At 38.9% G+C, this 26,549-nt stretch overlaps 3 protein-coding genes across 3 annotated transcripts; 1 reads left to right on the top strand and 2 right to left on the bottom strand.

Moving 5' to 3' along the window:
* Positions 1–616: 616 nt before the first annotated feature.
* On the bottom strand, positions 617–4,059 carry LOC107613632 (putative galacturonosyltransferase 10). Its single transcript, XM_016315724.3, has 2 exons — positions 3,540–4,059; positions 617–2,458 (listed from the first exon to the last, which is right to left on the bottom strand). The coding sequence occupies exons 1-2, from the start codon at positions 3,687–3,689 to the stop codon at positions 1,007–1,009; spliced, it is 1,602 nt and encodes a 533-aa protein (XP_016171210.1). The 5' UTR covers positions 3,690–4,059; the 3' UTR covers positions 617–1,006.
* Positions 4,060–7,107: 3,048 nt separating this feature from the next.
* LOC148547198 (uncharacterized) lies at positions 7,108–8,769 on the top strand. Its single transcript, XM_088495325.1, has 9 exons — positions 7,108–7,184; positions 7,272–7,335; positions 7,414–7,484; positions 7,560–7,634; positions 7,708–7,761; positions 7,994–8,080; positions 8,308–8,373; positions 8,457–8,576; positions 8,700–8,769. Exons 1-9 carry the CDS (start codon positions 7,108–7,110, stop codon positions 8,767–8,769), a joined length of 684 nt encoding a protein of 227 aa, XP_088351451.1.
* Positions 8,770–18,248: 9,479 nt separating this feature from the next.
* LOC107610466 (uncharacterized) lies at positions 18,249–19,290 on the bottom strand. The gene is made up of 2 exons (XM_016312516.1): positions 18,419–19,290; positions 18,249–18,321 (listed from the first exon to the last, which is right to left on the bottom strand). The coding sequence occupies exons 1-2, from the start codon at positions 19,288–19,290 to the stop codon at positions 18,249–18,251; spliced, it is 945 nt and encodes a 314-aa protein (XP_016168002.1).
* Between the last annotated feature and the right edge of the window lie 7,259 nt (positions 19,291–26,549).

Here is a 26,549-nt window from a genome sequence, read left to right as displayed (position 1 = left end):
ATGAGTGCCGACCAAGTGGTAGAACCTTCTAAGTTCTAACTTTGCAACTTGGAAATTAAAAGGGCCTTTCTGTTTGGATTTCTCAAGATTAAATTTAAATTTGAAATTTTAACTGTGTCATTAGTTTATTATTATGTTCCCCTTCAAGTTTTATTTCTTTTGATAGAGGCAAAAGTTGGGAATATTGCAGGCTATATTTCATAACTTAAATATTTGATCTTTCAGAGCTTGATGAGCTCAGGATTTAACATACTTAGGCTTAGGGTGTAGCTCGGTCCAATCCTGGATTTAATTAAACTTGAGGGGCAAATAGCATTTGTGTGCATGCAACCAAAATTGTCCATAATCATTGGGTTGTCCTTTGTATTGGGAAAGACAGCCATAATTTCTTAAATTGGCTAGTCAAGTTTTTTATAAGAGTCCGGTTACAGTGACAGAGACCAAAAATCTGTTGAAACCCACCACATGTGAAAACATATATAAAGCCTGTCATAACACAGGCAATCAGGAATCACATGTGAGAGGGGCAATTGGAAACCCATAAGTAAATAGGTAAGCAAGGAAATTCCTGGCACATTTTGGGGGGTAAAGAAGAGAGCAATAAGACTAGCAACAATGAATGGCAATGGATACTACGTATAACTAGCGGTTAACATCAATCTTTTACTAGAAAAATACAAGAAAAAGCTCTGAATTGATTGATATTGCCTAATACTTGTATCAAATGAACATCTATATGCTACAACGGAAGACTCATAATCAATGTAGACCCCCCAAGTTGCAGCCACTAGGCATGCCTGACCTAAAATTGTACAAGCATTTCTAACTACAAAATTAAAACCTCAATCTGTGCTTGTTCGTGTAAGGGTCATCAAACCTTTCCAGTTCCTCACAAATCAATGCAACTTTCACTGCTGCAATAGAGGATGAAAATAGTCAATGTGTTGATCCTGCTACTCTTTAATCCGAATCTTCCACCATCCATGGTTGGGAGCTCCTACTGAAATCAATGGAAATTGCACTGTTGCAACAAAGGATGAGAGTAGTCAACAAATTTTTCCCAAAGGGGCTTGTACTTCTCAATGCCGATCTTCAACCATGGTTTGGAGTTCCCATTGAAATGAAGTACGGCGCCTCTCTCTATCAACTGAGGATCAACGGTTGTGTAGCCAAAACCCAATACATGCCATGATGGATCCAAGGGCTCCGTTAATCCATAGAAAGTCAACAGTCCAGGGGGCAAGGTTCCAAGTTTCCACAATGTCCGGTCGACATTCTTTTCCTGCCAATAATGGTAGATGCCGGTAACATTCTTTTTCCTCCATTCAACCAAATCAAATACATTCATCCCGAATGCCCATCCACAAGCGTCAGGATCAAAATGTGTATGAATCAGAGGATGGGAATAGTTTAGATATTTGTGATATCTATGAAATGTCTCCATGCATGTTTCCACAGCCCCATTGACGTTGCCCTTCAAGTCAAGGGAGAAAAGACCAGAAAGATCCTTTTGAACTACAACATCATCATCCAAGAACACCACCTTCTTTAGTGCAGGAAATACCTCAGGTATATAAAACCTCAGGTGGTTAAGCATGGATAGATATTTAGGGTTACGGAACTTGATCGGTGTCCTGCCATCGCCACTGTTGCCAGAAAAGTAATAGCTCTGTGTTTCTGTGTCTTGAAGTTGCTTAAGCACAGGAACATAAGAAGCATTTAACCAAATGAAGTCTTCAAACTTTTGAACTTCCACAGTCACCCCACGGAAATCATTCATGGCAAACCATGCCTTCATTGCCGCATAATTTATTTCATCAGTTACAAGGTGGAAAACAATCATATCAGGATTCTTAGAGCTTATCGATGTTGAATTGACAACAACTGAAGTTGCGAGAATATTGTCAGAAAAGACACAAAAATGAAAAAGATTGTTATCCTTAAGTTTCATCTCGACTTGCCTTTTGTCCCTCAATTTATTTTGCAGATTAAGGTTTTTGAACCATTCAGTTGTCAATCGGACACCAAGACAGTATAGACTTTTCGGGACCTCTTCAGCAGCTATTTGTCCATATTTTGAACTCTTTTCAGTCACAGAATTCATCTGTTCTTCAAGCGCTTGAATTTTTGCTTTGAATCGCATGATCATGGTTGCACTGTCATAATGGAGCTGCTGAGCCTGGTATAACAATAATGCCATATCACGGATAGCACTTTCAGATTCTCTAGTTGATAGAGGAACTCGCCTGGTGGCAGCGTTTGAGAGGAGAATTTGTGAATTGCGGATCTGGGCACTTAATTCCCAAGCAAATTGTAAATTATTACTTTCTTTTGCAATCACGACAAAAGCTTTTGCTAGGGATATCTGATCATTAAGTTGTCTGCTCACCGAGTTAGGACTTAACATCTCATCAGTAATATTAAGGCCTTCCATAATCTTATCATGCTTGTAAGTTCTCTGTGCAATCAGGTATAAAATGTTATTAGACAAACAACAATGATCCACCCCCCCAAAAAAACAAAAAAATATAAATAAATAAATACACACACACACACACACAAATCCTTAACTTTGTAATAAGAAATCAGGCTAACAATCTAATCAAGTACATTTTTGCATGACCACGGTATCCTTTCTGGCCAAGCTTGAAATTGCTTGTAGGTCCCATATTTAGAAACAATATTATAATATTTATAGATATTGGCTAGGAGCAGAGGGAAACCCAAGAAAACTTTGACAAGGTGCAATAACTTCATTTGATTCATGTAGCCAACCCTAACTAGTAGGGTAAGACTCTTCTTCTTGCTATAGTTATAGGCTAGGAACAATGAGAGCAATAACTGAAAAAATCACTATTCTCCCTATTGCTAAACAAGGTTTACCAACAAGATGCAAGCATACATACATACACCACTCATATGATCTAGCATAATGATACTACTCCAAACTATATTAACCATCCAAGTCCAGAGATATGTTGAAAAAAGTATGTATTAGTATTGACAGGAAAATTATTCAATCTAGTATTCAATTCAACACCCCCGACCGGCCACTGTAACACACGGATTTCATCCAACAAAATTTTACCTCACGTCAAAAACATCCTAAAAGAAGAGAAATATAGAAAATAAAATATGCAGTGCACATGTCTCATCTCACCAATAGTAACAATTCCTAACTCTTGCACCATACCCTGGATTGGTTAACAACCACCATTCCAATGTTTCCATGCATGCAATTGTAAACTTTTTTTTGACAATTTTATTTTATTTTATTGGGAAAAAGAAAAGCATCTAAAGCCCAAAGGAAAAAAAAAACACAAAATTAGAAACCAAAACACAGGAATTACTTCTTTAAACCCTGCATCCTTTTATTTACTCTGACTAAGATCCCCTAATCCCACTCCTCCTAACCAGTCAATGCAACAAAAGAAAAAGGGCTAACATTCATAATAAAATAAATCATCCATTTTGCTAATTTTCCCTCGCAATTTCCATAAAAAAAATGGCACAAATCTTAAAATGCTAATAATTATTACCTGTGCCAAAGCTGGTCTTGACTCAATCTGGTTCCCTTTGCTGAGAATATAGACAAAGAGGATAACCACTCCACAGCACAATGCCCACCACAACGCATCAGGGATCCTCCTCCTCACCGGCCTCCGAAAATCCGCACCTCTTCGCCTCATTTTCCCGGAAAATGTCTTTCCTTTTCCGGGAAAATAAATTTCAGTTGGGGGAGAGAGAGCAGAAGCACAGAGACAGAATGTTGCAGATCACGAAGTGTTAGCAAGATCTGCAGGCAGCAGCTGGAGCTTCCAGTATTGGATCTGTGAGGTGAAAAGATTCAGACTTGGGAGAATTAATTGGGTTTGCAGCTGTGGGCATGCGTGGTTAAGAAGAGCTTGGAGATCACTAATTGTCAGAGAGACAGCGAAGATAAACAGTTGGGAGATTGTGATTGAGATTTTGATATTGAGTTTGTGGAAGTGGTTATTATCTTGCGCTGATGAAGTAACGAAGGTGCTTCTTCTCTTTTCACTGACGTTGACAAACGGCCATGATCATGCCATCTCAACCGTACCTATTTTCTTCTTTTTATTTTTCATTTTTAATAATGTCGGTCATGTCAACTATCGCTATAGTTATAATGATTTTATACTCGCTTGCTTATTTACATATGCATAAGGCTACCACAAAATATATTTCACAGAATTGCAAAATATCATTTTATAAAAAATTGTGTATAAAAAAAATAAGTGACTTGGTTATTGTAAAGGATTCTAATCGCAATAGAACAATGATTTGTAAAGTTTGATTATTTTGAGTTACAGAATCAAAATAAAATGCGAATATTATTTTATTATCGTGATAATTTTTTTAAAATTTGTATAATAAAATTGTATGCCAAATTTAAAGATATGGAAGTCAGTCTTGGAGGATCTACTTCTAATCCTCATTCTACAGAAAATTTTAAAAAATTGTATCGACAAAAATATCATAATATATGCTCAGATATAAATTTTCATAATATCTATATGATTTTATTTGCATATGGTAGGAGCTTCTTTAAATTTTTCTTAAAATCAGAAATAAGTATTAGTGTACTTGTTGATATACCTATCAAGAGAAACCTCGTTAAATAGCTTCTGAAACTAAATTTTTGTTGGCTCTTCCAAGCATCAATCTAAAAGGAAGTGACTTCCAACTTAGCTATTTTTATGAATACCAAATTAGTGACCGTACATTTTTTAAACGATATGTGAAAATTATGATTTCTAGATGCCACTGTTTAATGTAGCCATAAGAGCCCATTGACTTGAACCAATACTCGTGAAATCTGGCGACATAGTATAATCCAGTCATTGGAAGGTAAAAAATGATGCAACTACATAAAGAAATTTTCTACTGATTTCTCATTCTAGTAATACAACAAATCAGCTATATAAAAAATTAATATTCACATTTACAACATGTACATCTACAAAATATTTAAACATTTTATTCAAATATTTTATTAAACGAGCCTGCTACACATACAAGCTTACAAGTTTACAAGTTGGCCCAGCCCAAATACAACTCACGCGCATGAAGAAGGATTGAATGGAGCGTAACATTCACGCGCTCGCCACTCAAACGGTTACATACGCTACGAGTAATGGCAGACTCTTCCACTTCTTCCACTTCTCAAAGAAATTCGAAGACAAAGCAACCCTTCCATTTTCGAGCGAAAATCGAAAATCAAAATATAGAACTCGTCGCTAACCTTCGAAACCTCCATCAACACACCATCAAAATCTCCATCAAGAATCTCCAGCGAAAACAAAGCAAGAATACTCAAGGTGCGTTACATTACGAACTAGGTTTTACTTTTCTTCTACGTTGTTGTTCTAGGGTTTACTGTTATTCTTCCTTCTTTGTTACACTGTTCTTCTACGTTGTTGTTCTAGGTTCTCCTGTTATTCTTGTTGTTCTAGATCTTCTGGTAACTGATTTTTGGGGGTATATTCCATAGATTGGGGGTGTATATTGCTTGACCTTGTAATGTTGCTTGATATTGAAGCATGTTTGAGTGATACCTGACTGATATATATGGATGTATTTGAATCATATCTATGGGTGTATCTCACTGTTATCAATGGGTGTATCTGACTCATATATATGGGTGTATCTTACTGATATCTTTGGGTGTATTTTTCATTTCAGAGAAAATGGCAGCAAGAAACCAAACAAAAGACCTTAAGTGTGCCACACATCTCCTAAGTGATAAATTCAGAAACATGACTGAGGAGAAGAAGGCGATTGTGAGGGATCTAGGATTCGGTGGGTTGATGCACATCCCACCACTAAGGGTGCATCACCAAATGTTAAGGGAGCTGGCAAACAACTTCAAACTTGGGGAGAACAGACTGGAAACAGGATATGGTTCTTTCAAAATAACCCCAAGAAAGATAGGTCATGCGCTTGGCATCAATGCAACGGGTAACTAGCTCAAAATTATAGGTGTATATTAAGTTGATGCTTGGGTGTATTTAAGGTTGATGCTTGGGTGTATTTGAACCGACTTTGATACTTTGTTGTTTTCCTTTTTGTAGGAAATATGTTTCCTCAGAAAGTCGAGTATAAGAAACTTTCTGAGGATGACAAAATAATTTTTAGAAGATTCCAGGGTAAGACCCTCAAAAGTCTTACCGATGAGATGATGGATATCGGCGTTGGTAACGAAGAGGAACGCCTAATGTTCAAGAGAATTTTCATCCTCTATATACAGATGGCGTTCCTTTTGCCAACGACAATAAACAAAATCTCGTCTGTGCACCTGGCCCCAATTTTTGAGATGAACGGCATCTCGGAGTGAAACTGGGGGGCCATGTTTTGACCTTCATCGTCAAGGGCATCACAGACTACAAGGAGAAAAAGAAGAAGGCAATTGATGGCTGTCTCTTTGCCCTGATGATAATATACTTTCATCTTTCAGAAAACAAAGGCAAGAAGAGGGCTGAAAGACCACCAAAACCATGGATTGCCAACTGGAGTAAGGAGCAGTTGGTCGAAAGAATGAATGCAGAAACAGAGGAAATTTTAGTAAGTTGAACATAATATGTTGGGTGTATATTTATTTATCTGAATGCTGCTAAATAAATTATCTGATGTTTCAGGGGATTGTAAACATGGCGCAAACAAGAGAGAAAATGAAAAAAATAAAGAAAACAGAAAAAAAACAAGAAATCAAGAAAACAAAAAAAAGGAAGGCAAGTTTAACATTGTCTTCAGAGGAAGAAACAACTACTGACAGTGACAGTTCTACCTCTGAGTTAGAGACTCAAGAAGACTCAGAGGATTCAGCAAGAAAACGCCCCAGCAAAAAGGGGAAAAAGTAAGTACCATACTTGGGTGTAATTTCTTTTTCGAGTTGAGTGTATTTTGTGGAACCATTTGGGTGTATTTTGTTGATCATGTTGGGTGTATGTAGTTTATTAAGCTGGGTGTATTTCGTTTGCTGCGCTGGGTGTATATTGTCCATTCAGTTGGGTGTATCTTGTGCATTCATTTGGGTGTATTTTATATCTTTAGTATGTTCTAAATAATGATTGTTTGCCTTACAGAATGGACTCCAGAAAAAAAAAGAAGAGTCAAGAGGAGTCAGATTCTGATTCAGAATCTGAATCTGAATCAAGTGATGAGTAATATTCTGAAATTATTACTCCTTTCTTTTGGCTTCATTATAAAGATTTCATGTATTAACTGAAGTGTCTCTTATTAACTTATAGAAGCGAAAAATCATCACCAGCGGAGAAGGAAAAGAAAAAGAAAAAGACAAAAACAACACCAAAAAAGTAAGCACTTCTTTGGATAAATATTCTGTGATAAAATTACTTTTTTATTTCTGATTCATACTTTTTTTTTTCACCCAAAACACAACCAAAAAAGAAAAAAGTTGTTGTGGAGGATTCATCTCCTGAAGAACATCAATACTTTGATGGGTACAGTACCTCGTTAGCTATATTACCGTCTATCATCGTAATTATTTTTGTTAACATCTTCTTTTATAAATGTAGTGAGACATATGAAATATCAAGTGAAGAACTAGATGAATTGCTAAGGGGAAACGTTGAAAAATCTGCTGCAGAGGGGTATGTCTTGTTGGGGTGTCTATTTCAGATTTTGGTGTGTTTTCTTTGCTAATAATTGTTTCTTGTTTCGCAGGGAAAACCAAGCTGACCTGCGATCGACAGAAGGTCGCTATGTCTCCTCTGAAACGTAAGAAGATTTATTTAATAAAGTCTTGTTATCATGATTTGGGTGTATTTTGTGGAACCATTTGGGTGTATTTTGTTGATCAAGATGGGTGTATGTTGTTTATTAAGTTGGGATATTTCGTTTGTTGTGTTGGGTGTATATTGTCCATTCGATTGGTTGTATCTTGTGCATTCATTTGGATGTATTTTATACATGTATCTTATTTTGTCTGAATAACATGAAATCTGTTTAGAATACCGGCTGTGAACTTGGGAAGTGATGATCCTTCCTCTCAAGGACGCACAGAACAGAGTAGTGTAAACCAGCCGTCAAAGAGCATGTAATTTCTCTTTCAGATAACCGTTACTTTTGTTCTTCTATTAACTTCTACTTCTAATTCTATATATATTTTTTTTAGAAAAAAAACCCTTTATTATTTTATTCAAGAAAAAAAAGGCAGGAAAAAAAAAGCAAAAACTGCAAGTATGTAAGTTCTCAAAAAACAAAGCCTATCTTCTTTTTGAATTGTTCGGGTGTATTTTTTGACTTTCTTTGGGTGTATTTTAGGTTGAGTCCAGCGGATTCGAATATGATGGTTGTGAGGGAACAGACACCGTCGGATGCGCTTGCAATGTGAGTTTTCCAAGAATATTTCAACCTTATAACCTTATTATTTTCAAAGGCGTTGTTAACCTTTTATTTTTCTTCTTGTTTAGAGTCCCGATTCAAGTTTTTGTGCCGGCGTCCCAAACAACCACTGTGCTGGAACTTCAAGAAACACCTGAGACAGATTTTGAACCAACCCCTCCGCTACAGATTGAAGGAACTATAGAAACGTAAGAAATAGTATTGGGTGTATATTTGTTTAGAGTTTGGGTGTATATTTGCTAACAGTTTGGGTGTATATTGTTCCTTGTTAGTTTTTTTTACGCCATTATTAATTTTGTGTAACTGTGCAGCACTCCTGAACCCCCCCAACAACTTCAAGAAACCACACCCACGCTTCCCCCAGCTCCATCTAAAATGTAAGTTCATCAGACTAAAATCAATCTTTGCTTATGATCCGTATATTCTTACTCTTATAATACATTATACATGATGACGCAGTCATCCAGACGCAGAAGACGTTGCTGCCCTGATGATGATGGCACGGACAGTATCCTATGTTCCTAAAACAGATCCAGTGCCATCATTCAGCCTTGGCTTGACTAATTCAAGCCAGGAGGGAGCGTCAACGCAGGAGACAGAAAGGGCAAAATCTCCAGAAACTGCAAATTTGCTAGAACAATTAGACGATTTGGTACAAAAAATAGCAAGCAGTGCGGCGAAAGAAAAAAGTAAAAGTCCACAAATTCAAAGGGAGACTGGGGGAGAAAGTTCTGGGAAGTTTGAAACTCCTGAGGGAATAAATCAGATTACGGATGATATGAAAGAAAAGTGCTACATCTGGGGGACGCGACTGAAGACATACGCAGATGGCAGTACTAACGAGTATGACCACATGTGCACTCTGATTGCCCAAGATAATTACATTTTATATAGAATGCACCTTGCATCCCTCCAGGCAGAAAGTTATATAGAATCTGAGGTAATATTAGAATAACATTAATGTTTTACACCAAAGTTTACTGCAATGTTTATTAACGTAAATTGATTTTGGCATATATTTCTAGATTATATCTGCCATGTGCCACATCCTCAACCGGAAAAATGATAAAAGGTTTCAAGAACAAGTATACTGTCTGCCCCCGATATTGTGGTAAGTTGTGTAGCCATTTGGGTGTATTTAAATTATTTACTTGGGTGTATTTTCAGTATTTCATTTTTTGTTTCGCAATTGTTGCAGAGCATGGCCTTTTCGAAGCACCCAAATGGGGAATTCATATCTCCGAAAACCAATAAAGAATTCAGGGTGGAAGACTACCCGAGTTTTATTCCCTTCATAGATGCAAAAAAAAAACTTCTCATCCATATGTAAGTTTTCATTTGCTAAATTTGTTAGTACCGTTCTTTACTTATATGCTAAATAAAATAACACACTGTTGAAATGTGGCAATCCTTCAGATTTTTGCACCTGTTTGCTACTCGGGCCATTGGTGGTTATGGGTTATTGATACAACAAAGTGGAGATGTCGTATACTTGACCCGCTACACAAGAAAGCTCCAAGCGATGAGAGAAAGCAGCTTAATAAATTCACTGTAAGTTGCCTCTGTGTTCTTTACTTTAATAGATAGGTCTATTTCAGTTCAATATAAGGTGTATGTATGTTTTTCTTTAGGTGTAATTATGTTCTCTTTTGGGTGTAATTTCTTCGTCGGGTTGGGTGTATTTTGTGGAACCATTTGCCTTTGTATCTTGTGCATTCATTTGGGTGTATGTTGTTTATCAAGTTGGGTGTATTTCGTTAGTTGTGTTGGGTGTATATTGTCCATTCAGTTGGTTGTATCTTGTGCATTCATTCGGGTGTATTACTGATTTGTTTTGGTATTTAAGGGATATGTATTTTCAAGATTGAGAGCATATGCTGGCGGGGAACCTCTGCAGAAAGACGAGAAGGAGAAGGAAATTAAAGCATCATATGTTAAAATATCAGGCCAAAAATCAAGGTATAAATTTGTGACTCTGAACATTAAACTTTCCTAAATGAGATTTGTAATTTATTTTCTTCGTTTTCAGCTATGACTGCGGTATCTACGTTATGAAGTGGCTTGAGTTAATTGAGCTGGAAAACATTAAAAAGGGGAAGTATGAATGGGATAATTGGAAACAGGTAACTGTCTTTAGAACTATATAACTCTGTATTACTTTACTGAATTAATATTGCTGTTTAAACAGAATATACTTTTTAATTGTAGGAGGAGGCAGACCACTATAGAGTGGAGTATGCTTCGCGGATACTATTCAGTGAGATGAATAAAGAGAGAGATCAGGCAATTAGAGAGAGTAATGCTATAAGGCTGTCGAAGCCATCCTCTGTATTATTGAGTCCGTTTTGTCAGATAAATTCTGCTGATATAGAAACTGCGTAATCCAACTGCTGGGTAGTTTGTAAATTGAACAAATGCTGTAAATATTTGCCATTTATCAACAACTTCTATTCCATGTATATTTTTTTCCATAATTAAACTATCTGTGCTGTATTACAGGTGGTAAAATATGAAGGAAAAAATCAAGGCATATATAAACGCAAATTATAAACTTTTACACCCAACGCAAGTGTAATAATACACCCAATATTGCATAAAATATACACCCAAACTGTCTGTGCTGTTAAACTGTTTGTGCTGTATTCAAAATGTATGAATTACAGGTACTAAAATATGAAGAAAAACATCAAATCAAATATACACTCATAACCTGCGAATTTTTACACCCAAATAAAGTTGAACATACACCCTGAAATCTATCCCCCCCTGATGCTTTGAGACTAAAACCCTGAACCCTAAACACTTAAAACCTAAACCCTTACCCCTAACCTGTAAACCCTAAAACACAAATATTATATATATGTATCTATATGTAAATTGTGAATTAACAAAAATACACCCAAAAGCACAGTGCTTCTACACCCATATTCTGAAAAACTATACACTCAAAGAGTTACCCCCTGCTGCTGGTACCCTGAACTGATAATTCATAACATGTCCTTGATATTGGCTAGAATTTGAATGCACCGCTGATGCAGCATCAAACAGGTTTATCTGAATATAACACTCACATATTAGCTAAACTATTAACGAGAAAAATAAACTCAATCGCCACAAATTTAAAGAACATTACTTTTACCTCGCTTAAAACTTTCGTCTTCTTCTTCTTTGTGGCATTTGCGATCTGTTTGTCTAACTTTGAACCTAGCCTATTTTTTGGACGTCCTCTTGTTCGAATCCTTGGCGGGCTTTGAAGCTCGTTAACAGATTCCAAGTTGGCGTCTTCGTGGGATAAAGAAGATGTCCCCTTCCTTTTGGCTTTTAAAGATTCCATCTCAGCCATGACGTTATCGTACGCACAGTGCAGAATTACAGTCAACTCCTCTGATTCGGATGCAAATTCGCAAATATTTTGCGAACGAAAAACCAATTGGTCGAACCTCTTGCTTCTTGGCTCCATCAGTGGCTCGTCGTGGCTGCTCTTGATGTGTGTGTGTCGCCTCTTTACCTTCTTGCTCCATCGTTCCAGTATATATCTAGGTGACACTTGGCTTACTTGTTCGAAGCTTAATACGCTTAGTGCGTGACGGCACAGTATCCCTCTCGACTCAAATAATAAGCATTGGCATTTTACCTCGGCTGCGACTGAGTCGTAAGTAACCACAAACTTGTTGAATATTGAGCTGAAAACTTGTTCTCCGACTTCGTATACTGAATAGCCTAGAGCGGAATTCGTTAATCTGGTGATGCAATTCGCCTTTCCTCTGAATTGCGCTTGGACTTTCCTAAACTTTTGATGAGTGTACGCATCTTGAAACTGAGCTTCAATGGAGGATTTGGTTGCACACGGTATGACCGTATGAAAATCTGCAGCATCTGATTCTCTCTCTGCTTGCTCCCTGCTTCCGAGGCAATTATCGTATTGTTTGACGAACTGAATAAGCGAGCTGTTCCGGGTGATATACTTGTTAAAAAATGAATGCATGATTTCGCTCCTTTGTGTGCTTCTCATCCCTGTCCAGAAGTGGTGATCCAGATAGATAGGAACCCATATGTGACGGTCTTCGTACAGATCTGCAGAATACACCCAAACACAGACTATAAATACACCTGAGAGAACATGCAATTTACACCTCTGCTGCAGATTTTAAAAAGACATTACCTGAAAGCCACTTGTTGTCCGTAAGACCAAAATTCAGCAGAAAATCATTCCAATTCCTATCGAATGAGTCTTTGCTATGAGAGTTCCAAACAACTTGGCTCATTTCTTGTTCAATATCGGCATGTCCCTTGTACCCGTTTAATTTGCTTGGAATCTTCTTCATGATGTGCCAAATACACCAACGGTGAATTGTTGTTGGAATACAGGCCTCTAAAGCCCTTTTCATTGATGCGCACTGATCGGTGAGAAACCCTTTCGGAGCGTTTCCTCCCATGCAACGAAGCCAGCATTGAAATAACCATTTGAATGATTCAATTTCTTCGTTCTTCATCAAAGAGCATCCGAGAAGTGTTGACTGACCGTGGTGATTCACCCCGACAAAAGAACCACAGACCAAATTATACCTAAAACAAATTACCATAGTGCAGAATCAAAATCATTAGGTACACCCCAACACATGCTTCGTATACACCCAATGAAACAGCCAATATACACCTCTGCTGCGGATTCCTAAAAATACATTAATTTAGCATCATAAACAGGGGCAGTTTGTTACCTGTTTGTATTGTAGGTGGTGTCGAATGAAATGACATCTCCGAAATACTCAAAGGCAGCTCTGCTTCTTGCATCGGCCCAAAAAGCCAGCTTAATCGATTGATCCTCCTCGAGTTCGAGCTCAAAAAAGAAATTCAGATTCTTCTCTTTCATTCTTAACAAATATTTCCCGAATTTCTTTGCATCTTCTTGTTTGGAAACATTCCGCACTTCCCTGGTAATGTAATTCCTCACGTCCTTTTCGAAAAAATTTAACTCGCGGTGACCCCCGGCAGCCGCAACAAATGATTGGTAGGTTTTGCTTGGTCTGATACCGGCCTCCTCGTTATTCTCTATTGTACGACAAATGGACATGCTTAGTTCCCTGTGCTGTTTGAGCATCTCTGCTTTACTTGGACAGCAGGGGTGTGAATGATCCAGCATAACCTTTGAAATGATCCAAGCATCGACATCCTTCAATGTGTGTATATAAATTCTTGCAGGACAGTTTAAACCGGCTGTCGGATTGGTCTTCTCGGTCGGAGATATTTTAGATTTCCATTTTCCCTCTCTGCTACATGTAATCAGTTGATTCTTAATCTCGTTTTCCTTCCTATTTGTGCACCGAACTCTTGTAGAGAAACCTGCAGCCTTGGCGTAGTTCCTGTAAAATTTTCCAGCATCTTCAAGGGTGGTAAAGGTCATTCCAACCTTCGGAACAAGCTCGTCATCAACAACTGAGAGAGGCTGCACATTACACCATGTCAAAAACTGTAAATACACCCATAGATATGATTCAAATACACCCAATTATGTCTAATATGATATACCAGAACCGCAACATCTCAACTAAAATGACAATAAATCCATAAACTGTAAATACACATGCTGCAGAATACACCATGTTAAAAACTAAAAACACACCCAATCATGTCTGATATAATACACCTGAACAACAACAACTCAATTAAAATAACAAAAAACCAGTAAAGTGTAAATACACCCACACTTCTAGGAAAAATACACCCAAAAAAGACCTGATCTACACCCGAGCGTCTGCTATAAATTCCAGATAATTAATCAAAACTAATACATTGAATCGACAAATTCATGTTAACGTGTTAGTTTCACAGGCGATGTTCAACAATTTTTCAACTACACAATGCTATACAAATTACTGCAAGAAAATTCATACTAATCCTATGTAAATCAAATCTCAGGAACTTCGTTAGATTCAAATTCATAATCCACTTCGCCTGGATTCAGCTGAGGTTGAATGATCCATTATCTTCAAAACGAGTTCAAACTTTGATTTCAGAAAACAACAAATCAAAATAGAAAACGAAGCTCGAGTTGCACAGAGAGAGGAGAGTAACGTAAACGAAGAACATACCAGTGAGAAAAGGAGAGGAAAAGAACGATGGAGAAGAAGGAGGGAAGACGCGCGAGAAGAAGAACAAGCAAATCTCCAAATAACGAAAACGAAGAAGGAAACAAATCTTTTAAATTTGGTAGTTAGATATACGCGGGATCTTATATAGCGCGTGTATACAACGTATGTGTAGCAGCGCATTTTTTTGTTTTATTGCTTAATGAACTTGTAAAGTATACAAACCCTAATGGCTTGTATGCAGAGCTTTTCTGTTTATTAAAAAAAATATACAACCTTATTACAAAGCTAAGATATAATCTCAATCAATCATATATATTTTAAAATTTTAATAGATATCTAATATAATATCCTTTAAGTATAAGTCATTATTAACATATTATAATCTAACAAAAATGATAAAAATAAAAATTACTTGATTAACCTATCATTTATGAATCCAGCCACGAGTAATATCATTTAACCAATACAACTAATTCAAATAATTCATTATGTAGTTTTTTTTTTTTTTTTTTTCTATTTCCCTCCTTCTTTCTTTCTCTTTTTCTCTGTGGATGTGGTTGTTTTCTTTCTTTGTCAAACAAAATACTAAACCGTAACATACCAAGATAATTTCATCATTGTATAACTCAACCTAAATCGTGGTAATCACTTGGGTAATTAATTTTTCATTCCACCGGTAAATCACGACACGTTTAGGGTGTGTTTAGTTTGTATTTTTATTTTTTGTTTATATTTGATATTTTTTGTTTTTTGAATGTTATAAAAAAAATAATAAAAATAGTAAAATTTTATTTTTTATTTTTATCTCTTTTTTTTGTAATTTTTAAAAATAAAAAATATTAAAAATAAAAATACAAACTAAATGTATGTCGAGTTTTATAAAATCCACTACTTCTACTACTAAATCGTAGCTTTGCTTAGGGTTTTATGGTTGTCTACCTCCCCTACTAAATCGTGGATTGGACCAGGTTTTTGGACCGTCTATTTAGTTAGTAAATTATAGAATTTAGTTGAATTTTAGGACTTTTAAAGACACACTAAATCGTGAGACTACTTAAGATATTAGATATACATTAAAACAATTTAGTAGTGCATTAAATAAAGAAAAAAAAATCCAACTTAATAATTAAACCACGTTCATTTCAATATGTCCTGAATGTCCCAAACTGAAAATTGCAACGTCAAAGTCCCAATATTAATTTCTATATAAATTGAATTGAGTGAATTTGATTTAGCCTAACACGTAGTAAATCAAATCCAGTTGATTCGAATTAAGTGAAAAAAGAATTTGAATGCAAATCGAATTACATTTGTGGTAAAAAAAATTGAATAAATCGAATTTAGTAAATTCGATTTCAGAAAACATGTAAATCGAATTAACACGATTCGATTTAGCCAACGAATTTCAAAACCAACATAAATCGAAACCATTTGATTCGATTTGATGGTTTTGTAAATCGAACTTACTTGTTTCGATTTACATGCATTTGGCGTTGAGCATAATTCGAATAAAATTGATTCGAATTCCTTGGTTGTTCGCTATATAAACAAACCGAAATCACTTGATTCGAACTCAGAAACCTCATACCCCACCACCCAATTCTGAGATTCTCTGAAAGCAACTCGGGAACAACCGAATCTGCATGCATGGAGGACAATCTAAATCGTCTGTATCGACTGGATGGAGTCACGCATATTGCTGGAGCCGTCCACCTCGAGGTTAGTGTTTTTTAATATTTAATTTATTTTTAAATAAATTAGTAGTTAGTTAGAAGTTAGAACTGTTAGTGTGGGATTTTTAAAATAAATTCAGAAATAGATATTTGAATTTAGTCCATGTCAGACTTAGTGAGTCATTAACTATAGAATAGGGTTAGCTGTAGAGTAATGAACAGGGTTAAGTACTGGTTTTTATGTTTGTTAATAAAAAGAACATGTTTTTATCATATTAGTAATTTTTTTGTTAATACGAAGAATTGGATCGTGAGTAATGTAGTGGTTAGCGTTTCTATCTATAAAAGATTGGTAGGGATTCATTGTAAAAATATTTGCAAAGTGATGGCATGCAATGTTGAGGTAACTAGAAATTTTGATGCATTGAGAGGTTTTTTGTGACGAATGTGAGTAGTCATCTTCTATTCTTATGCAGCCCCATCAATGCATCAACAGCATGAGACGACAGCACGGTATGATGTTGGATGATAGGATTGTTCCTTACTTGCAGATGGCTGGTCTATACCATCTTGCAAGATTGAACGAGAGTTGGTTTCGGTTGAACGAGCCGTTGGTCAGCGCCTTCGTAGAAAGATGGCGCCCTGAGACGCATACATTCCACATGCCATTTTGGGAGTGCACGATAACCCTACAAGATGTAGCGTACCACCTTGGTCTCCCGATTGACGATTAGTATGTTAGCGGATGCCTGACAAACTTTTCACGATTTATAAAGGGTGGCCGACCACCATGGGTGTGGTTTGAGGAGCTGCTCGGGGTATTGCCTCCTGCGAACTGCATCGACAAGTTCACAGTGAAGTGAACATGGTTTGAGGAGACATTTAGTGAGCTTCCACAGGGGGCAGATGACGAGACGGTTAAGAGGTATGCCCGTGCGTACATCATGATGCTCATATCGACGTAGCTCTTTGGGGACAAGTCAGGTACCCGCCTCCACATCCGATGGCTGCCGTACGTCGCGAGGTTGGAGGGCATGGGTCAGTATAGTTGGGGTTCTACTGCGTTGTCATGGCTATACAGGTGCATGTGCCGTGTGGCAAACAGAAATGTCGTCAAGTTGGCTAGTCCACTGCAGCTTCTACAGTCGTGGATCTTTTGGAGGTTCCCTGGATTCCGGCCAGACGGATATGATGTTTTCCATTGGCCGTTGGCCTCAAGGTAGTCTCTATTTAGCCATGCGAACTATTTTCCATTTTTTAGCATTTAAAATTATTGTTAACTAAATGTTGTGGTTATCAGATGGGGAGGTTATCAGCCGAGATTGAATGACAAAGGGCCTCGTGTCGCGATTTGGAGACTGAGGATTGATTTTCTCCAGCTGGGGGATGTGTGTATTTCCATGTTCATGTTGTATTTGTAGATTTATTAGTCTATGTTGACTAACAATTTGAACTTGAATGCGCAGTTTCTATGGATGCCATATAACCTGGCGGAGGTCGTGCAGGCGGTACACCCCGAGATCTTAGAGCAACGCCATATGACTTTGTGGAGGGCTGCGACAGCGTTGATCTATTTCGCTGCCATTGAGTGGCATCCGATAGATCGGGTTCTTCCTCAGTTTGGTGGGGTTCAGGGTCGGCCACGTGTTGCCCTAAACATAGATTTTCTAATGTCAAAGGATGGGAGGGGCGGAGATCGTTGGTTTCCGTTGACACTGCAGAGTTGGCACATTCATTGGTCCGACAGGGCGCAGCACGTGTTACAGTTTGATATCGTACCTGATACAGGGCCTTCTCATGAGTACCTTGATTGGTGGTATCAGCACGGCAGGAGGTTTTTATCGCCTGAGCTCATCCTAGGTGACCCTAGGGCAGCTGCGATACCAGCTCAGGCGATTGAGCGAGGCCCCGGACGAGTCCTGGTCATGGACCAGCTGCCTGATGTTCCGGACAACCGTAGGGTCGCTAGGAGGCAACGTGTTGGGACTCAATCTAGCCAGCGTGAGTGGATTTGGCTGGAGGAGGCCATTGATATCATGGAGGGGAGGGGACGTGGGAGGCGAGGTGGGAAGGGTCGTGGATGAGGTGGAGTCAGAGGTCATGGACGAGGCCGTGCCCGACGTGGCATATGCACAGCATGACCACGCATGTCGGCATGGATAATGAAGTGCCTGGAAATAACCACAATCACATGTCTGGTCCTTGAGGGATACTCTGTATGAGCCAAGTGAAAAGCTCCCTGTCGGAGTGGTCTCAGCCACCGTAAACTTTGAGTTGTCCCTGTCGTACTGCATCACAGTGAAGCACCTTGAGGCCTTCAGGTTGGCCTCGATCGCCTTAAGCTGATGCTGACTGAACTGCTGCCCAGTGCCTAACTGTGCCTCGGGCGCTTTTCCCTTACGAACGAATAGCTCGGCCAACCGCCCATATGTGGCTTTCACCAATGCACACACCGGAAGGTTCCTAACACCCTTTAGGATCGAGTTCACACACTCAGATATGTTTGTAGTCATGTGCCCAAATCTACGGCCTTCATCCCGATGTTGAGTCCAATGTGCATACTCAATTCGATTAGCCCAATCGCACATCGTAGGATTAAACGTTCTCAGGATGTCAAACCAGTATTGAAATTCGACCTCTGTCTTTGCATATGCAGCATTCACTAACAGCCTCCTTGCATCCTTCCCCTTGAAAGTCAGGGCAAAATTAGCCGCCACGTGACGGATGCAGAACGCCCTATATGCAGTAGGCGGAAGCCATCCCCCATCAGGAGCCTCCAACGCAGCCTTTATCCCATTGTGCCTATCTGATATGACAAGTATACCCGGTTGAGGCGTCACATGAGCTCGAAGGTGGGATAGAAAGAATGACCACGACTCCGCATTTTCACCTTCCACAAGTGCAAAAGCAATAGGGATGATGTTGGAGTTGCCATCCTGTGCAATCGCGATAAGCAGTGTACTACCGTATTTTTCGTATAGGTGGGTCCAATCCACACTAACCAACGGCTTGCAATGTCGAAATGCCTCAACACATGGTGGAAATGTCCAAAACAAGTGATGGAAATAAGCTGTAGAATCATCCAATTGCCCACCTACTCGAACAGGACTCGTCCTCAACACAGGTACACTACCCGACATAGTGATTTGCAAGCCCAATAACCATCGTGGCAACTCATTATACGAATCTTCCCAGTCTCCGTAAATTTGTGCCACAACCTTCTGTTTGGCCATCCAAACCCTCCTATACGTCGGTCTAAACCCGAAGTGTGCTTACGGGGCATTCTGCAGTACCTTAATCAACAGGCAATGCACTAGAGCTGGCTAGATGTCTTGTGGAGTGCATATTCCTGTTCGAGCCTCCAGAACTAGATGCCACATCCACCAGTTTCGCCAACAACTCCGGAGTCCTCACCTCAGGAAAATGACGGCGACAATGAAACATCACCTGCAAATCTTCGTCACTGCTAATAATGAATGAATCATACTTTACGTCATCGCGTAACACGAAAATCAGAATTCGATAGAACAACTTCTCCACCCGTTTCACGCCATGCAGTCCTAGTCTCTGGAGTATAGTATTCTTAAACTCAGCGAAACTTGTCGAAGGTTTGAGAAAAACGCTCAGCGGGTCCTTGCCAATGAACTTAATTCCTGATCGCGTTTTCTTCTTAATGGACCCTCTATAGTGCACGAGAGCTACAAAACTCTCATCACTAGCCATTGTGAATCTCACTCTTCTACAAAATTTCGTATAGCAACTCGTTTTTATGTACCTCCTTGGTTTGTAAAATCGAAACATTTAAATTCAATTTACTCTAACGTTGGTTGCATGTGTAAATCGAATTTAATTCATTCAATTTACGTTCATTCATAAATCGAATCTACGTTCATCTCTAAATCGAATTGATTTGATTCGATTTTAATTGAACTTCGTTTATTATCTAATTCGAATCATTTAGATTCGATTTACTATCTGTTTCACTAAATCAAATTTATTTAATTCGATTTATATAGAAACGCGATTTGGGACTTTGACGTTGTAATTTTCGGTTTAAAACATTTAGGACATCTTAAAATGAACGTGGTTTAATCAAGTCATTTGTTCTTATTCTAATTTCTTTATTTTACCTTACAATATTATATTATTTTATCAAATTTTACTTAACAATATTAAGAGGTACGTGTTAGATCTAGCCAACAATAAAGTATGTAGATTGATTGATAGGTATGTTCGATTGGTATCATGTAAAAGCAATATAATGTGCGAAGGGAATACGTTAATTAGGCAATTTATTATAAGTTCAACTTAACACTCAACGTGTAAACATTTAATTTTCCTATTTATTTGGACAAATATGTTCTAACCCATTCACATTATTGGAAGATCAAAAATCAAATAAAAGATGCAACTATTTTTATACGAGTCACGTTATGTATAAAAAATATTAGTGATCTAAATTTTTTCTGAATACTATACTAATTAACTAAATATGCTATCTCCTTTCCTTATAAAAAAATGGGAGAACAAAAATAAAATTCTGATTATATATTAGTGATCTAAATTTTTTCTGTTTATATATTTTGCTAAAGTGAAGTATTATTATGATATTAGAAAACAATATACGGTCCCTTCTTATGCAAATGTATACCCAAAGAATATTAACATAAGCGAGTAAATAATAGTGTCTTCTTAGTAGGGGTGTTCATGGATCCGATCCGATTCGCATATCTGCGGTATTTATCTAAATTCGATCCGAAAATTGTGAAGATCAGATCGAATTGCAGATTTTGTGTTGGTATCCGCATATCCGATCCATATATCCGCGTATCCAGAAAAATAAAGAAATAAATAAATAAATATTCTTTTTATGTTTTATTTCAACTAATAATTATCATATATGTTGTATTATTCTAATTTATTAATCAAGAAAAGTATGTTTAATATTATTTTAAGAGTAAACATATTCAAAAAAATAGAAAAAATGAATTTTATTGATATTTTTTTTAATAAAAATAAGCTTTTAAAAATATTTTTGTGTTTTGTGGATATATCCGATATCCGATCCGATCTGATCCGCAAATATGCGGATCGGATCGGATCCAACTTTAAAATCTGCGGATATTGGATTCGATTCGATAATTTTAGTGCGGATCGAATCGAAATTTTAGCCATATCCAATCCGATCTGATCCGCGTGCAACCGTACTTCTTAGAAGAGCTGAGCTATGTTATCAAAATGTTATATTAAATTCAGCAGGAAGAAATCAACAGATTAAAGCTCATTTTGTATAATTCTGTATAATCAATCATATCCAATAATATTATAAACGACAGGGTTTAGTTTAAGGATGGATGAGGATGAGTCCATGATGCATATATAGGCACTTTCGTTTATTTTTGAGTAAGCGCATTTTTCCTTAAAAAAAAAATAGATACTATTAGGATTATTTGGATCAAGGATAGTTGTAAAAATGATATTCTCGACAAAAATTAAATTAGATTATTGTGTAAAAGAATAAGAAATAGGAATAACAAAAGTTTGTTCCATGCATACTGATAAATTCAACTAAAATTATAAAAAAGAAAATTAAGGCACTTGAAGCAAGAATTGGTTTGATAGATGATGATTTGATATTACTATCTCGGTATCTCCAATTAAAAAAGAAAATTGTTTAAGACTGAAATGAATTATTATACTTTTTTTGAGTACCGCAATGTAATTATCAATGATTAAGAGACTATTTATTAATAAACTCAATTTTTATGGTTAAAATGAATGCCTTTAAAATACTTGTAAAAAAAACGACAAAAATATTTGTGAAATTTAGGTGCCAAGAGTATTTGCAAATTGCAATCTACTAAATTGGAGGTTATCTTCTTTCCTTTGTTCCTCTAAATTAAACATCAAACCTAAACTATTTCAATGATGTGTTTCAAATAAAGAATAGGAATCACACTAGGGATAGCTAGTTGCTGCCAATAATTTTGTTCATATCTGTGCTTAGAATAATCCAGCCTAGATTCGATCTTAGGACGCCTAATTTTTTTTTTTTTTTCACTGGACGCTAGTTCTTAATCTGGCTAACCAAGTGACAACTCGACCCAACGGGTCACCACTATTCATATCTGATTCGAGTTGGAGAGCAATAAGGACAAATATAAAAATTTTAATATAGAGGGTCGAATTTCAAATAAACATTTTAATTATTCTTTTTTATAATAATTTTCATTACATACAAATAATTTAGATATAATATGTACTTTAAAAAATTAAAATATATAATGTGATTACTAAAATATAACTATTTAAATCATTATTAATATTATGTATAATAATATTAAATATGTTAATATTTTAATATTATTAAAAAATAAAAATTTTTAAAAATAGATATAGAAATGAGTATATAAAAATTATTTTGAAAAGTAAAAAAAAAATAGTGTACGATATTAAATTGGTTAAGTACTTATTTGGGTATTGTTACGGATCCGGCCCACGGATCCTACACCCAGAACGACCTCGGAACCCGGCTACTCAGGTCCGAGACGCTCCGCCTATCTAGAAGGCCCGGAATCGGCACATTAGAGTTTCTAACCAACTATCAAATTCAAACGTCTTCCTTATTTTAGCCAATATAAGATAAGATAGTCACCATCACCTATAAATAGAGGATCCAGGTCCTTCCAAGTATTCATTCATTCCTCACACTTTTTACCTCTCAGATCTATTCTGACTTGAGCGTTAGAGTGTCTTTGCAGGTACCACCCCCCATTGCTCCGGTCAAATAATCCGGCATCCGCCTCGACCCGCAAGTTCCCGATCCATCACTCAACCCGTACCAGAGACATCTCGTACATTGGCGCCGTCTGTGGGGACTTGCAACGACGTCGCGGAATGATGGACACCTTCGAGGAGCAATCCCCGAGCCACCATGATAACTCTCGAACGAGAAACCCAACCCCCGAACACCAAGAAGCAACACCCCATTGAAGGATAGCGAACGCTATTCACCAGACTACTTTAGGGCACGACAAAGAAAACAGCCCCGTCATTGTCGAGGCACGACACCCTGAAAACCTGGAGGAAAAGGCAGCTCAAATCATCCAAGACCTCTGCCTCCGAGTACAAGAGCTCGAGGGCCGAGTCGCAACCAAGGGGAAGCACAACATCGAAAACGAAAGTCACGCAACCTCCAGATCAAGGTCTCGCCATGAAACCAGACACGACAAGTCGCCAAAACGGCGATATGCCAAGAGGAACAACCGCAGCGTCTCTCGCGATCACAGACATGACAGAACGCCCGAACGACGACACGGCAAGAGGTACGATCGTAGCACCTCACGCGACCCACCCCGTCAACATGACATGGACAACGACCGACAACACCGAGAGACCAAACGCACAAGAAGCGACCACGTGATAATGAGAGCTACTCCCTTTACTGAAAGGGTCCTGAAAGCCAAACTCCCTAAAGGCTTCGACAAACCCACTGATATGAAATACGACAGAACCAATGATCCCCATGAACACCTAATGGCCTTCGAGGCCAGGATGAACCTGGAAGGAGCCACTAACGCAGTACGATGTAGGGCCTTTCCGGTAACCTTAGCTGGGCCCGCGATTAAATGGTTCAACGCCCTCCCCAACGGGTCCATAACTGGCTTCCACGACATCTCACGAAGGTTCATGGCCCAATTCACCACTAGAATCACAAAAGCTAAACACCCCATAATTTTATTGGGAATCACCCAGAGACAAGACGAGTCCACAAGAAAATACCTCGATCGCTTCAACGACGAGTGTTTAATGGTGGACAGACTCACAGACTCAGTCGCAAGCCTTTGCCTAACTAACGGACTCATGAATGAAGACTTTCGAAAACACCTTACTACCAGACCGGTGTGGACCATGCACGAGATCCAGAGCGTCGCAAAGGAGTACATAAACGACGAGGAAGTAAGCTAAGTTATATCCGACAATAAACGGCAGTACGGCAGCACAAAAAATGGCGGAACGACACCTCGACATAACCCCCCCCCCCCACCAAGAGAAAACCAGAAAGAACACCTCAAACCAGCAAACATAAACCGACCCCCCAGAGTCAAAAAATTCTCTAACTACACGCCTCTGACGGCCCCGATTACCGAGATATACCACCAAATAGCAGATCGAGGTATTCTCCCGAAAGCCTGACAACTCAAGAAAAGAACGGGCGGCAACAAGACCCTATACTGCAACTACCACCGAGGACACGGACACACGACACAGGACTTTTTTGACCTAAAGAACGCCCTCGAACAAGCCATTGGAGACGGCAAACTCCCCGAGTTTACCAAAATCATTAGGGAACCAAGATGCAGGGAAAAAGAGAGATCACCAGAAAGAGAAGGACGTAACCTAATGACACAAAGACAAGCCCCCAGGGAAAGCCCTGAAATAGACCCAACCATCATTGTAAACGTCATCACGGGCAAAGACACCCCAGAAAAATCAAAACCAGCGCTAAAGAAGGATCTCAAGGTCCTAGCCATCAGACACCAAAACCCAACCGCCACCACCAATAGAGCAATAACATTTTCCCCCGAGGATTGCCACCACGGCACCTCGGCAGAAGACGCCCCCTTCGTCATCTCAGCAAAAATTGGAACCGGGCTAGTCAAAAGAATATTGGTGGACACGGGAGCAGACTCCAACATCCTCTTTAGAGGAGCTTTCGACAAGCTCGGACTCCGCAACGCCAACCTCCAGACGCACCACAATGGAGTAACCGGACTCGGAGACAACTTCCTCAAGCCGGACGGTTCCATCATCCTTCCTCTTACCATAGGGATCGGAAACCAAAAGAAGACAATCCTGTCCGAGTTCGTAGTCCTCAAGGACTCCACCGCTTACAACGTCATCCTCAGAAGAAAAACAATCAACGACCTCTCCGCAGTCATCTTCACCAAATACCTCCTCATGAAGTTCACAGCAAAAGATGGCTCCATCGGAACCATCCACGAAGATTGGGAAATCGCGGTAGAATGCGACAACGCCATCCTAGCCCTGCAAAAGAAATCCCACAACGCGGCCGGCATATTCTTAGCTGACTTGGATGCTCGACAAGACGGACAACCAAGGCCAGAACCTGAAGGAAACATGGAGAAACTGCAAATAGGGCGAGCCAAGGAAGAGTACACTTTCATCAACAAGAACCTTCCATACGACCTTAAAGAAGATCTCTCACGCCTCCTAAGACAAAGCAGAGACTTGTTCGCATTTACACCCGCCGATATGCCCGGAATAGATCCCGACCTGATGTCACACCGACTAACCGTAGACCCCAACGCTAAGCCTGTCGCACAGAGGAGACGAAAAATGTCCCCAACCGAGCAGCCGAGGTCAAAAAACAGGTTAAAGCTCTCCTCAAAGTGGGCTTTATCAGGGAACTGCCCTATACAACCTGGCTAGCTAACGTAGTGCTAGTCAAAAAGGCTAATGGGAAGTGACGGATGTGCGTCGACTACACGAACCTAAATAAAGCCTGTCCAAAAGACGCCTTCCCCCTACCAAACGTCGACGGACAGGTAAACGCCGCATCCGGCCACCAATACCTCAGCTTCATGGACGCGTACTCCAGTTACAACCAGATACCCATGCACCGACCTGACAAGGAAAAGACGGCCTTTATCACTCCCAACGGCACGTACTACTACACAGTCATGTCCTTCGGCCTAAAAAACGCCGGAACCACCTACCAAAGGCTCGTCAACAAGATATTCCAGAACCTGTCTGGGACCAAGCTAGAAGATGACATGCTCGCCAAAACCAAATCCGGCGAGCAGCTCATCAGTGACCTCGAGCTTATAATGAACACCCTAAGGAGACACCAAATATGCCTTAACCCGATAAAATGCACCTTTGGAATGGAAGCAGGAAAGTTCCTCAGTTTCATGATCACGCAACGCGGGGTAGAGGCCAACCCCGAGAAATGCAGAGCCGTCCTCGAAATGACAAGTCCAAAAAATCTCAAAGACATCCAAAAACTTACCGGCCGACTTACAGCACTATCCCATTTTCTAGGGGCATTGGCGCAGAAGGCAATCCCCTTCTTCAAACTGATGAAGAAAGGAACCCCCTTCAACTGGGAAGCAGAATGCGAAAAGGCATTCCAACACTTCAAGAAAGTCCTAGCGGAACCCCCGGTTCTTGCCAAACCCCAAACGGGAGAGATCCTTTACCTATACCTCTCCATAACAGAAGAAGCACTCGCAGCAGCGCTTATCCGAGAAGACGAGTATAAGGCCCAGCGACCCATCTACTTCATAAGCAAAGTCTTACAAAACACAGAAACACGCTACTCATGCCTTGAGAAACTTGCGTTCGCACTCCTCACGACCTCCCGACGTCTCCGACA

This window comes from Arachis ipaensis, chromosome B8, assembly GCF_059453495.1.
Source record: "Arachis ipaensis isolate K30076 ecotype BB chromosome B8, ASM5945349v1, whole genome shotgun sequence".
NCBI lineage: Eukaryota > Viridiplantae > Streptophyta > Magnoliopsida > Fabales > Fabaceae > Arachis > Arachis ipaensis.
This window is presented reverse-complemented; position numbering and strand designations above follow the sequence as displayed.

Excerpts from the sequence above, each read along its gene's own strand:
- LOC107613632 (XM_016315724.3), bottom strand. The coding sequence starts at position 3,689 with ATGAGGCGAAGAGGTGCGGATTTTCGGAGGCCGGTGAGGAGGAGGATC. Across the intron at positions 2,459-3,539 it reads CAAGACCAGCTTTGGCACAG|AGAACTTACAAGCATGATAA; the intron begins GTAATAATTATT and ends CTGATTGCACAG.
- LOC148547198 (XM_088495325.1), top strand. The coding sequence starts at position 7,108 with ATGGACTCCAGAAAAAAAAAGAAGAGTCAAGAGGAGTCAGATTCTGAT. Across the intron at positions 7,485-7,559 it reads GAACATCAATACTTTGATGG|TGAGACATATGAAATATCAA; the intron begins GTACAGTACCTC and ends TTATAAATGTAG. Across the intron at positions 8,081-8,307 it reads AACCAGCCGTCAAAGAGCAT|GTTGAGTCCAGCGGATTCGA; the intron begins GTAATTTCTCTT and ends GGTGTATTTTAG.
- LOC107610466 (XM_016312516.1), bottom strand. The coding sequence starts at position 19,290 with ATGTCGGGTAGTGTACCTGTGTTGAGGACGAGTCCTGTTCGAGTAGGT. Across the intron at positions 18,322-18,418 it reads TACGACAGGGACAACTCAAA|GCACTTCATTATCCATGCCG; the intron begins GTTTACGGTGGC and ends GGTTATTTCCAG.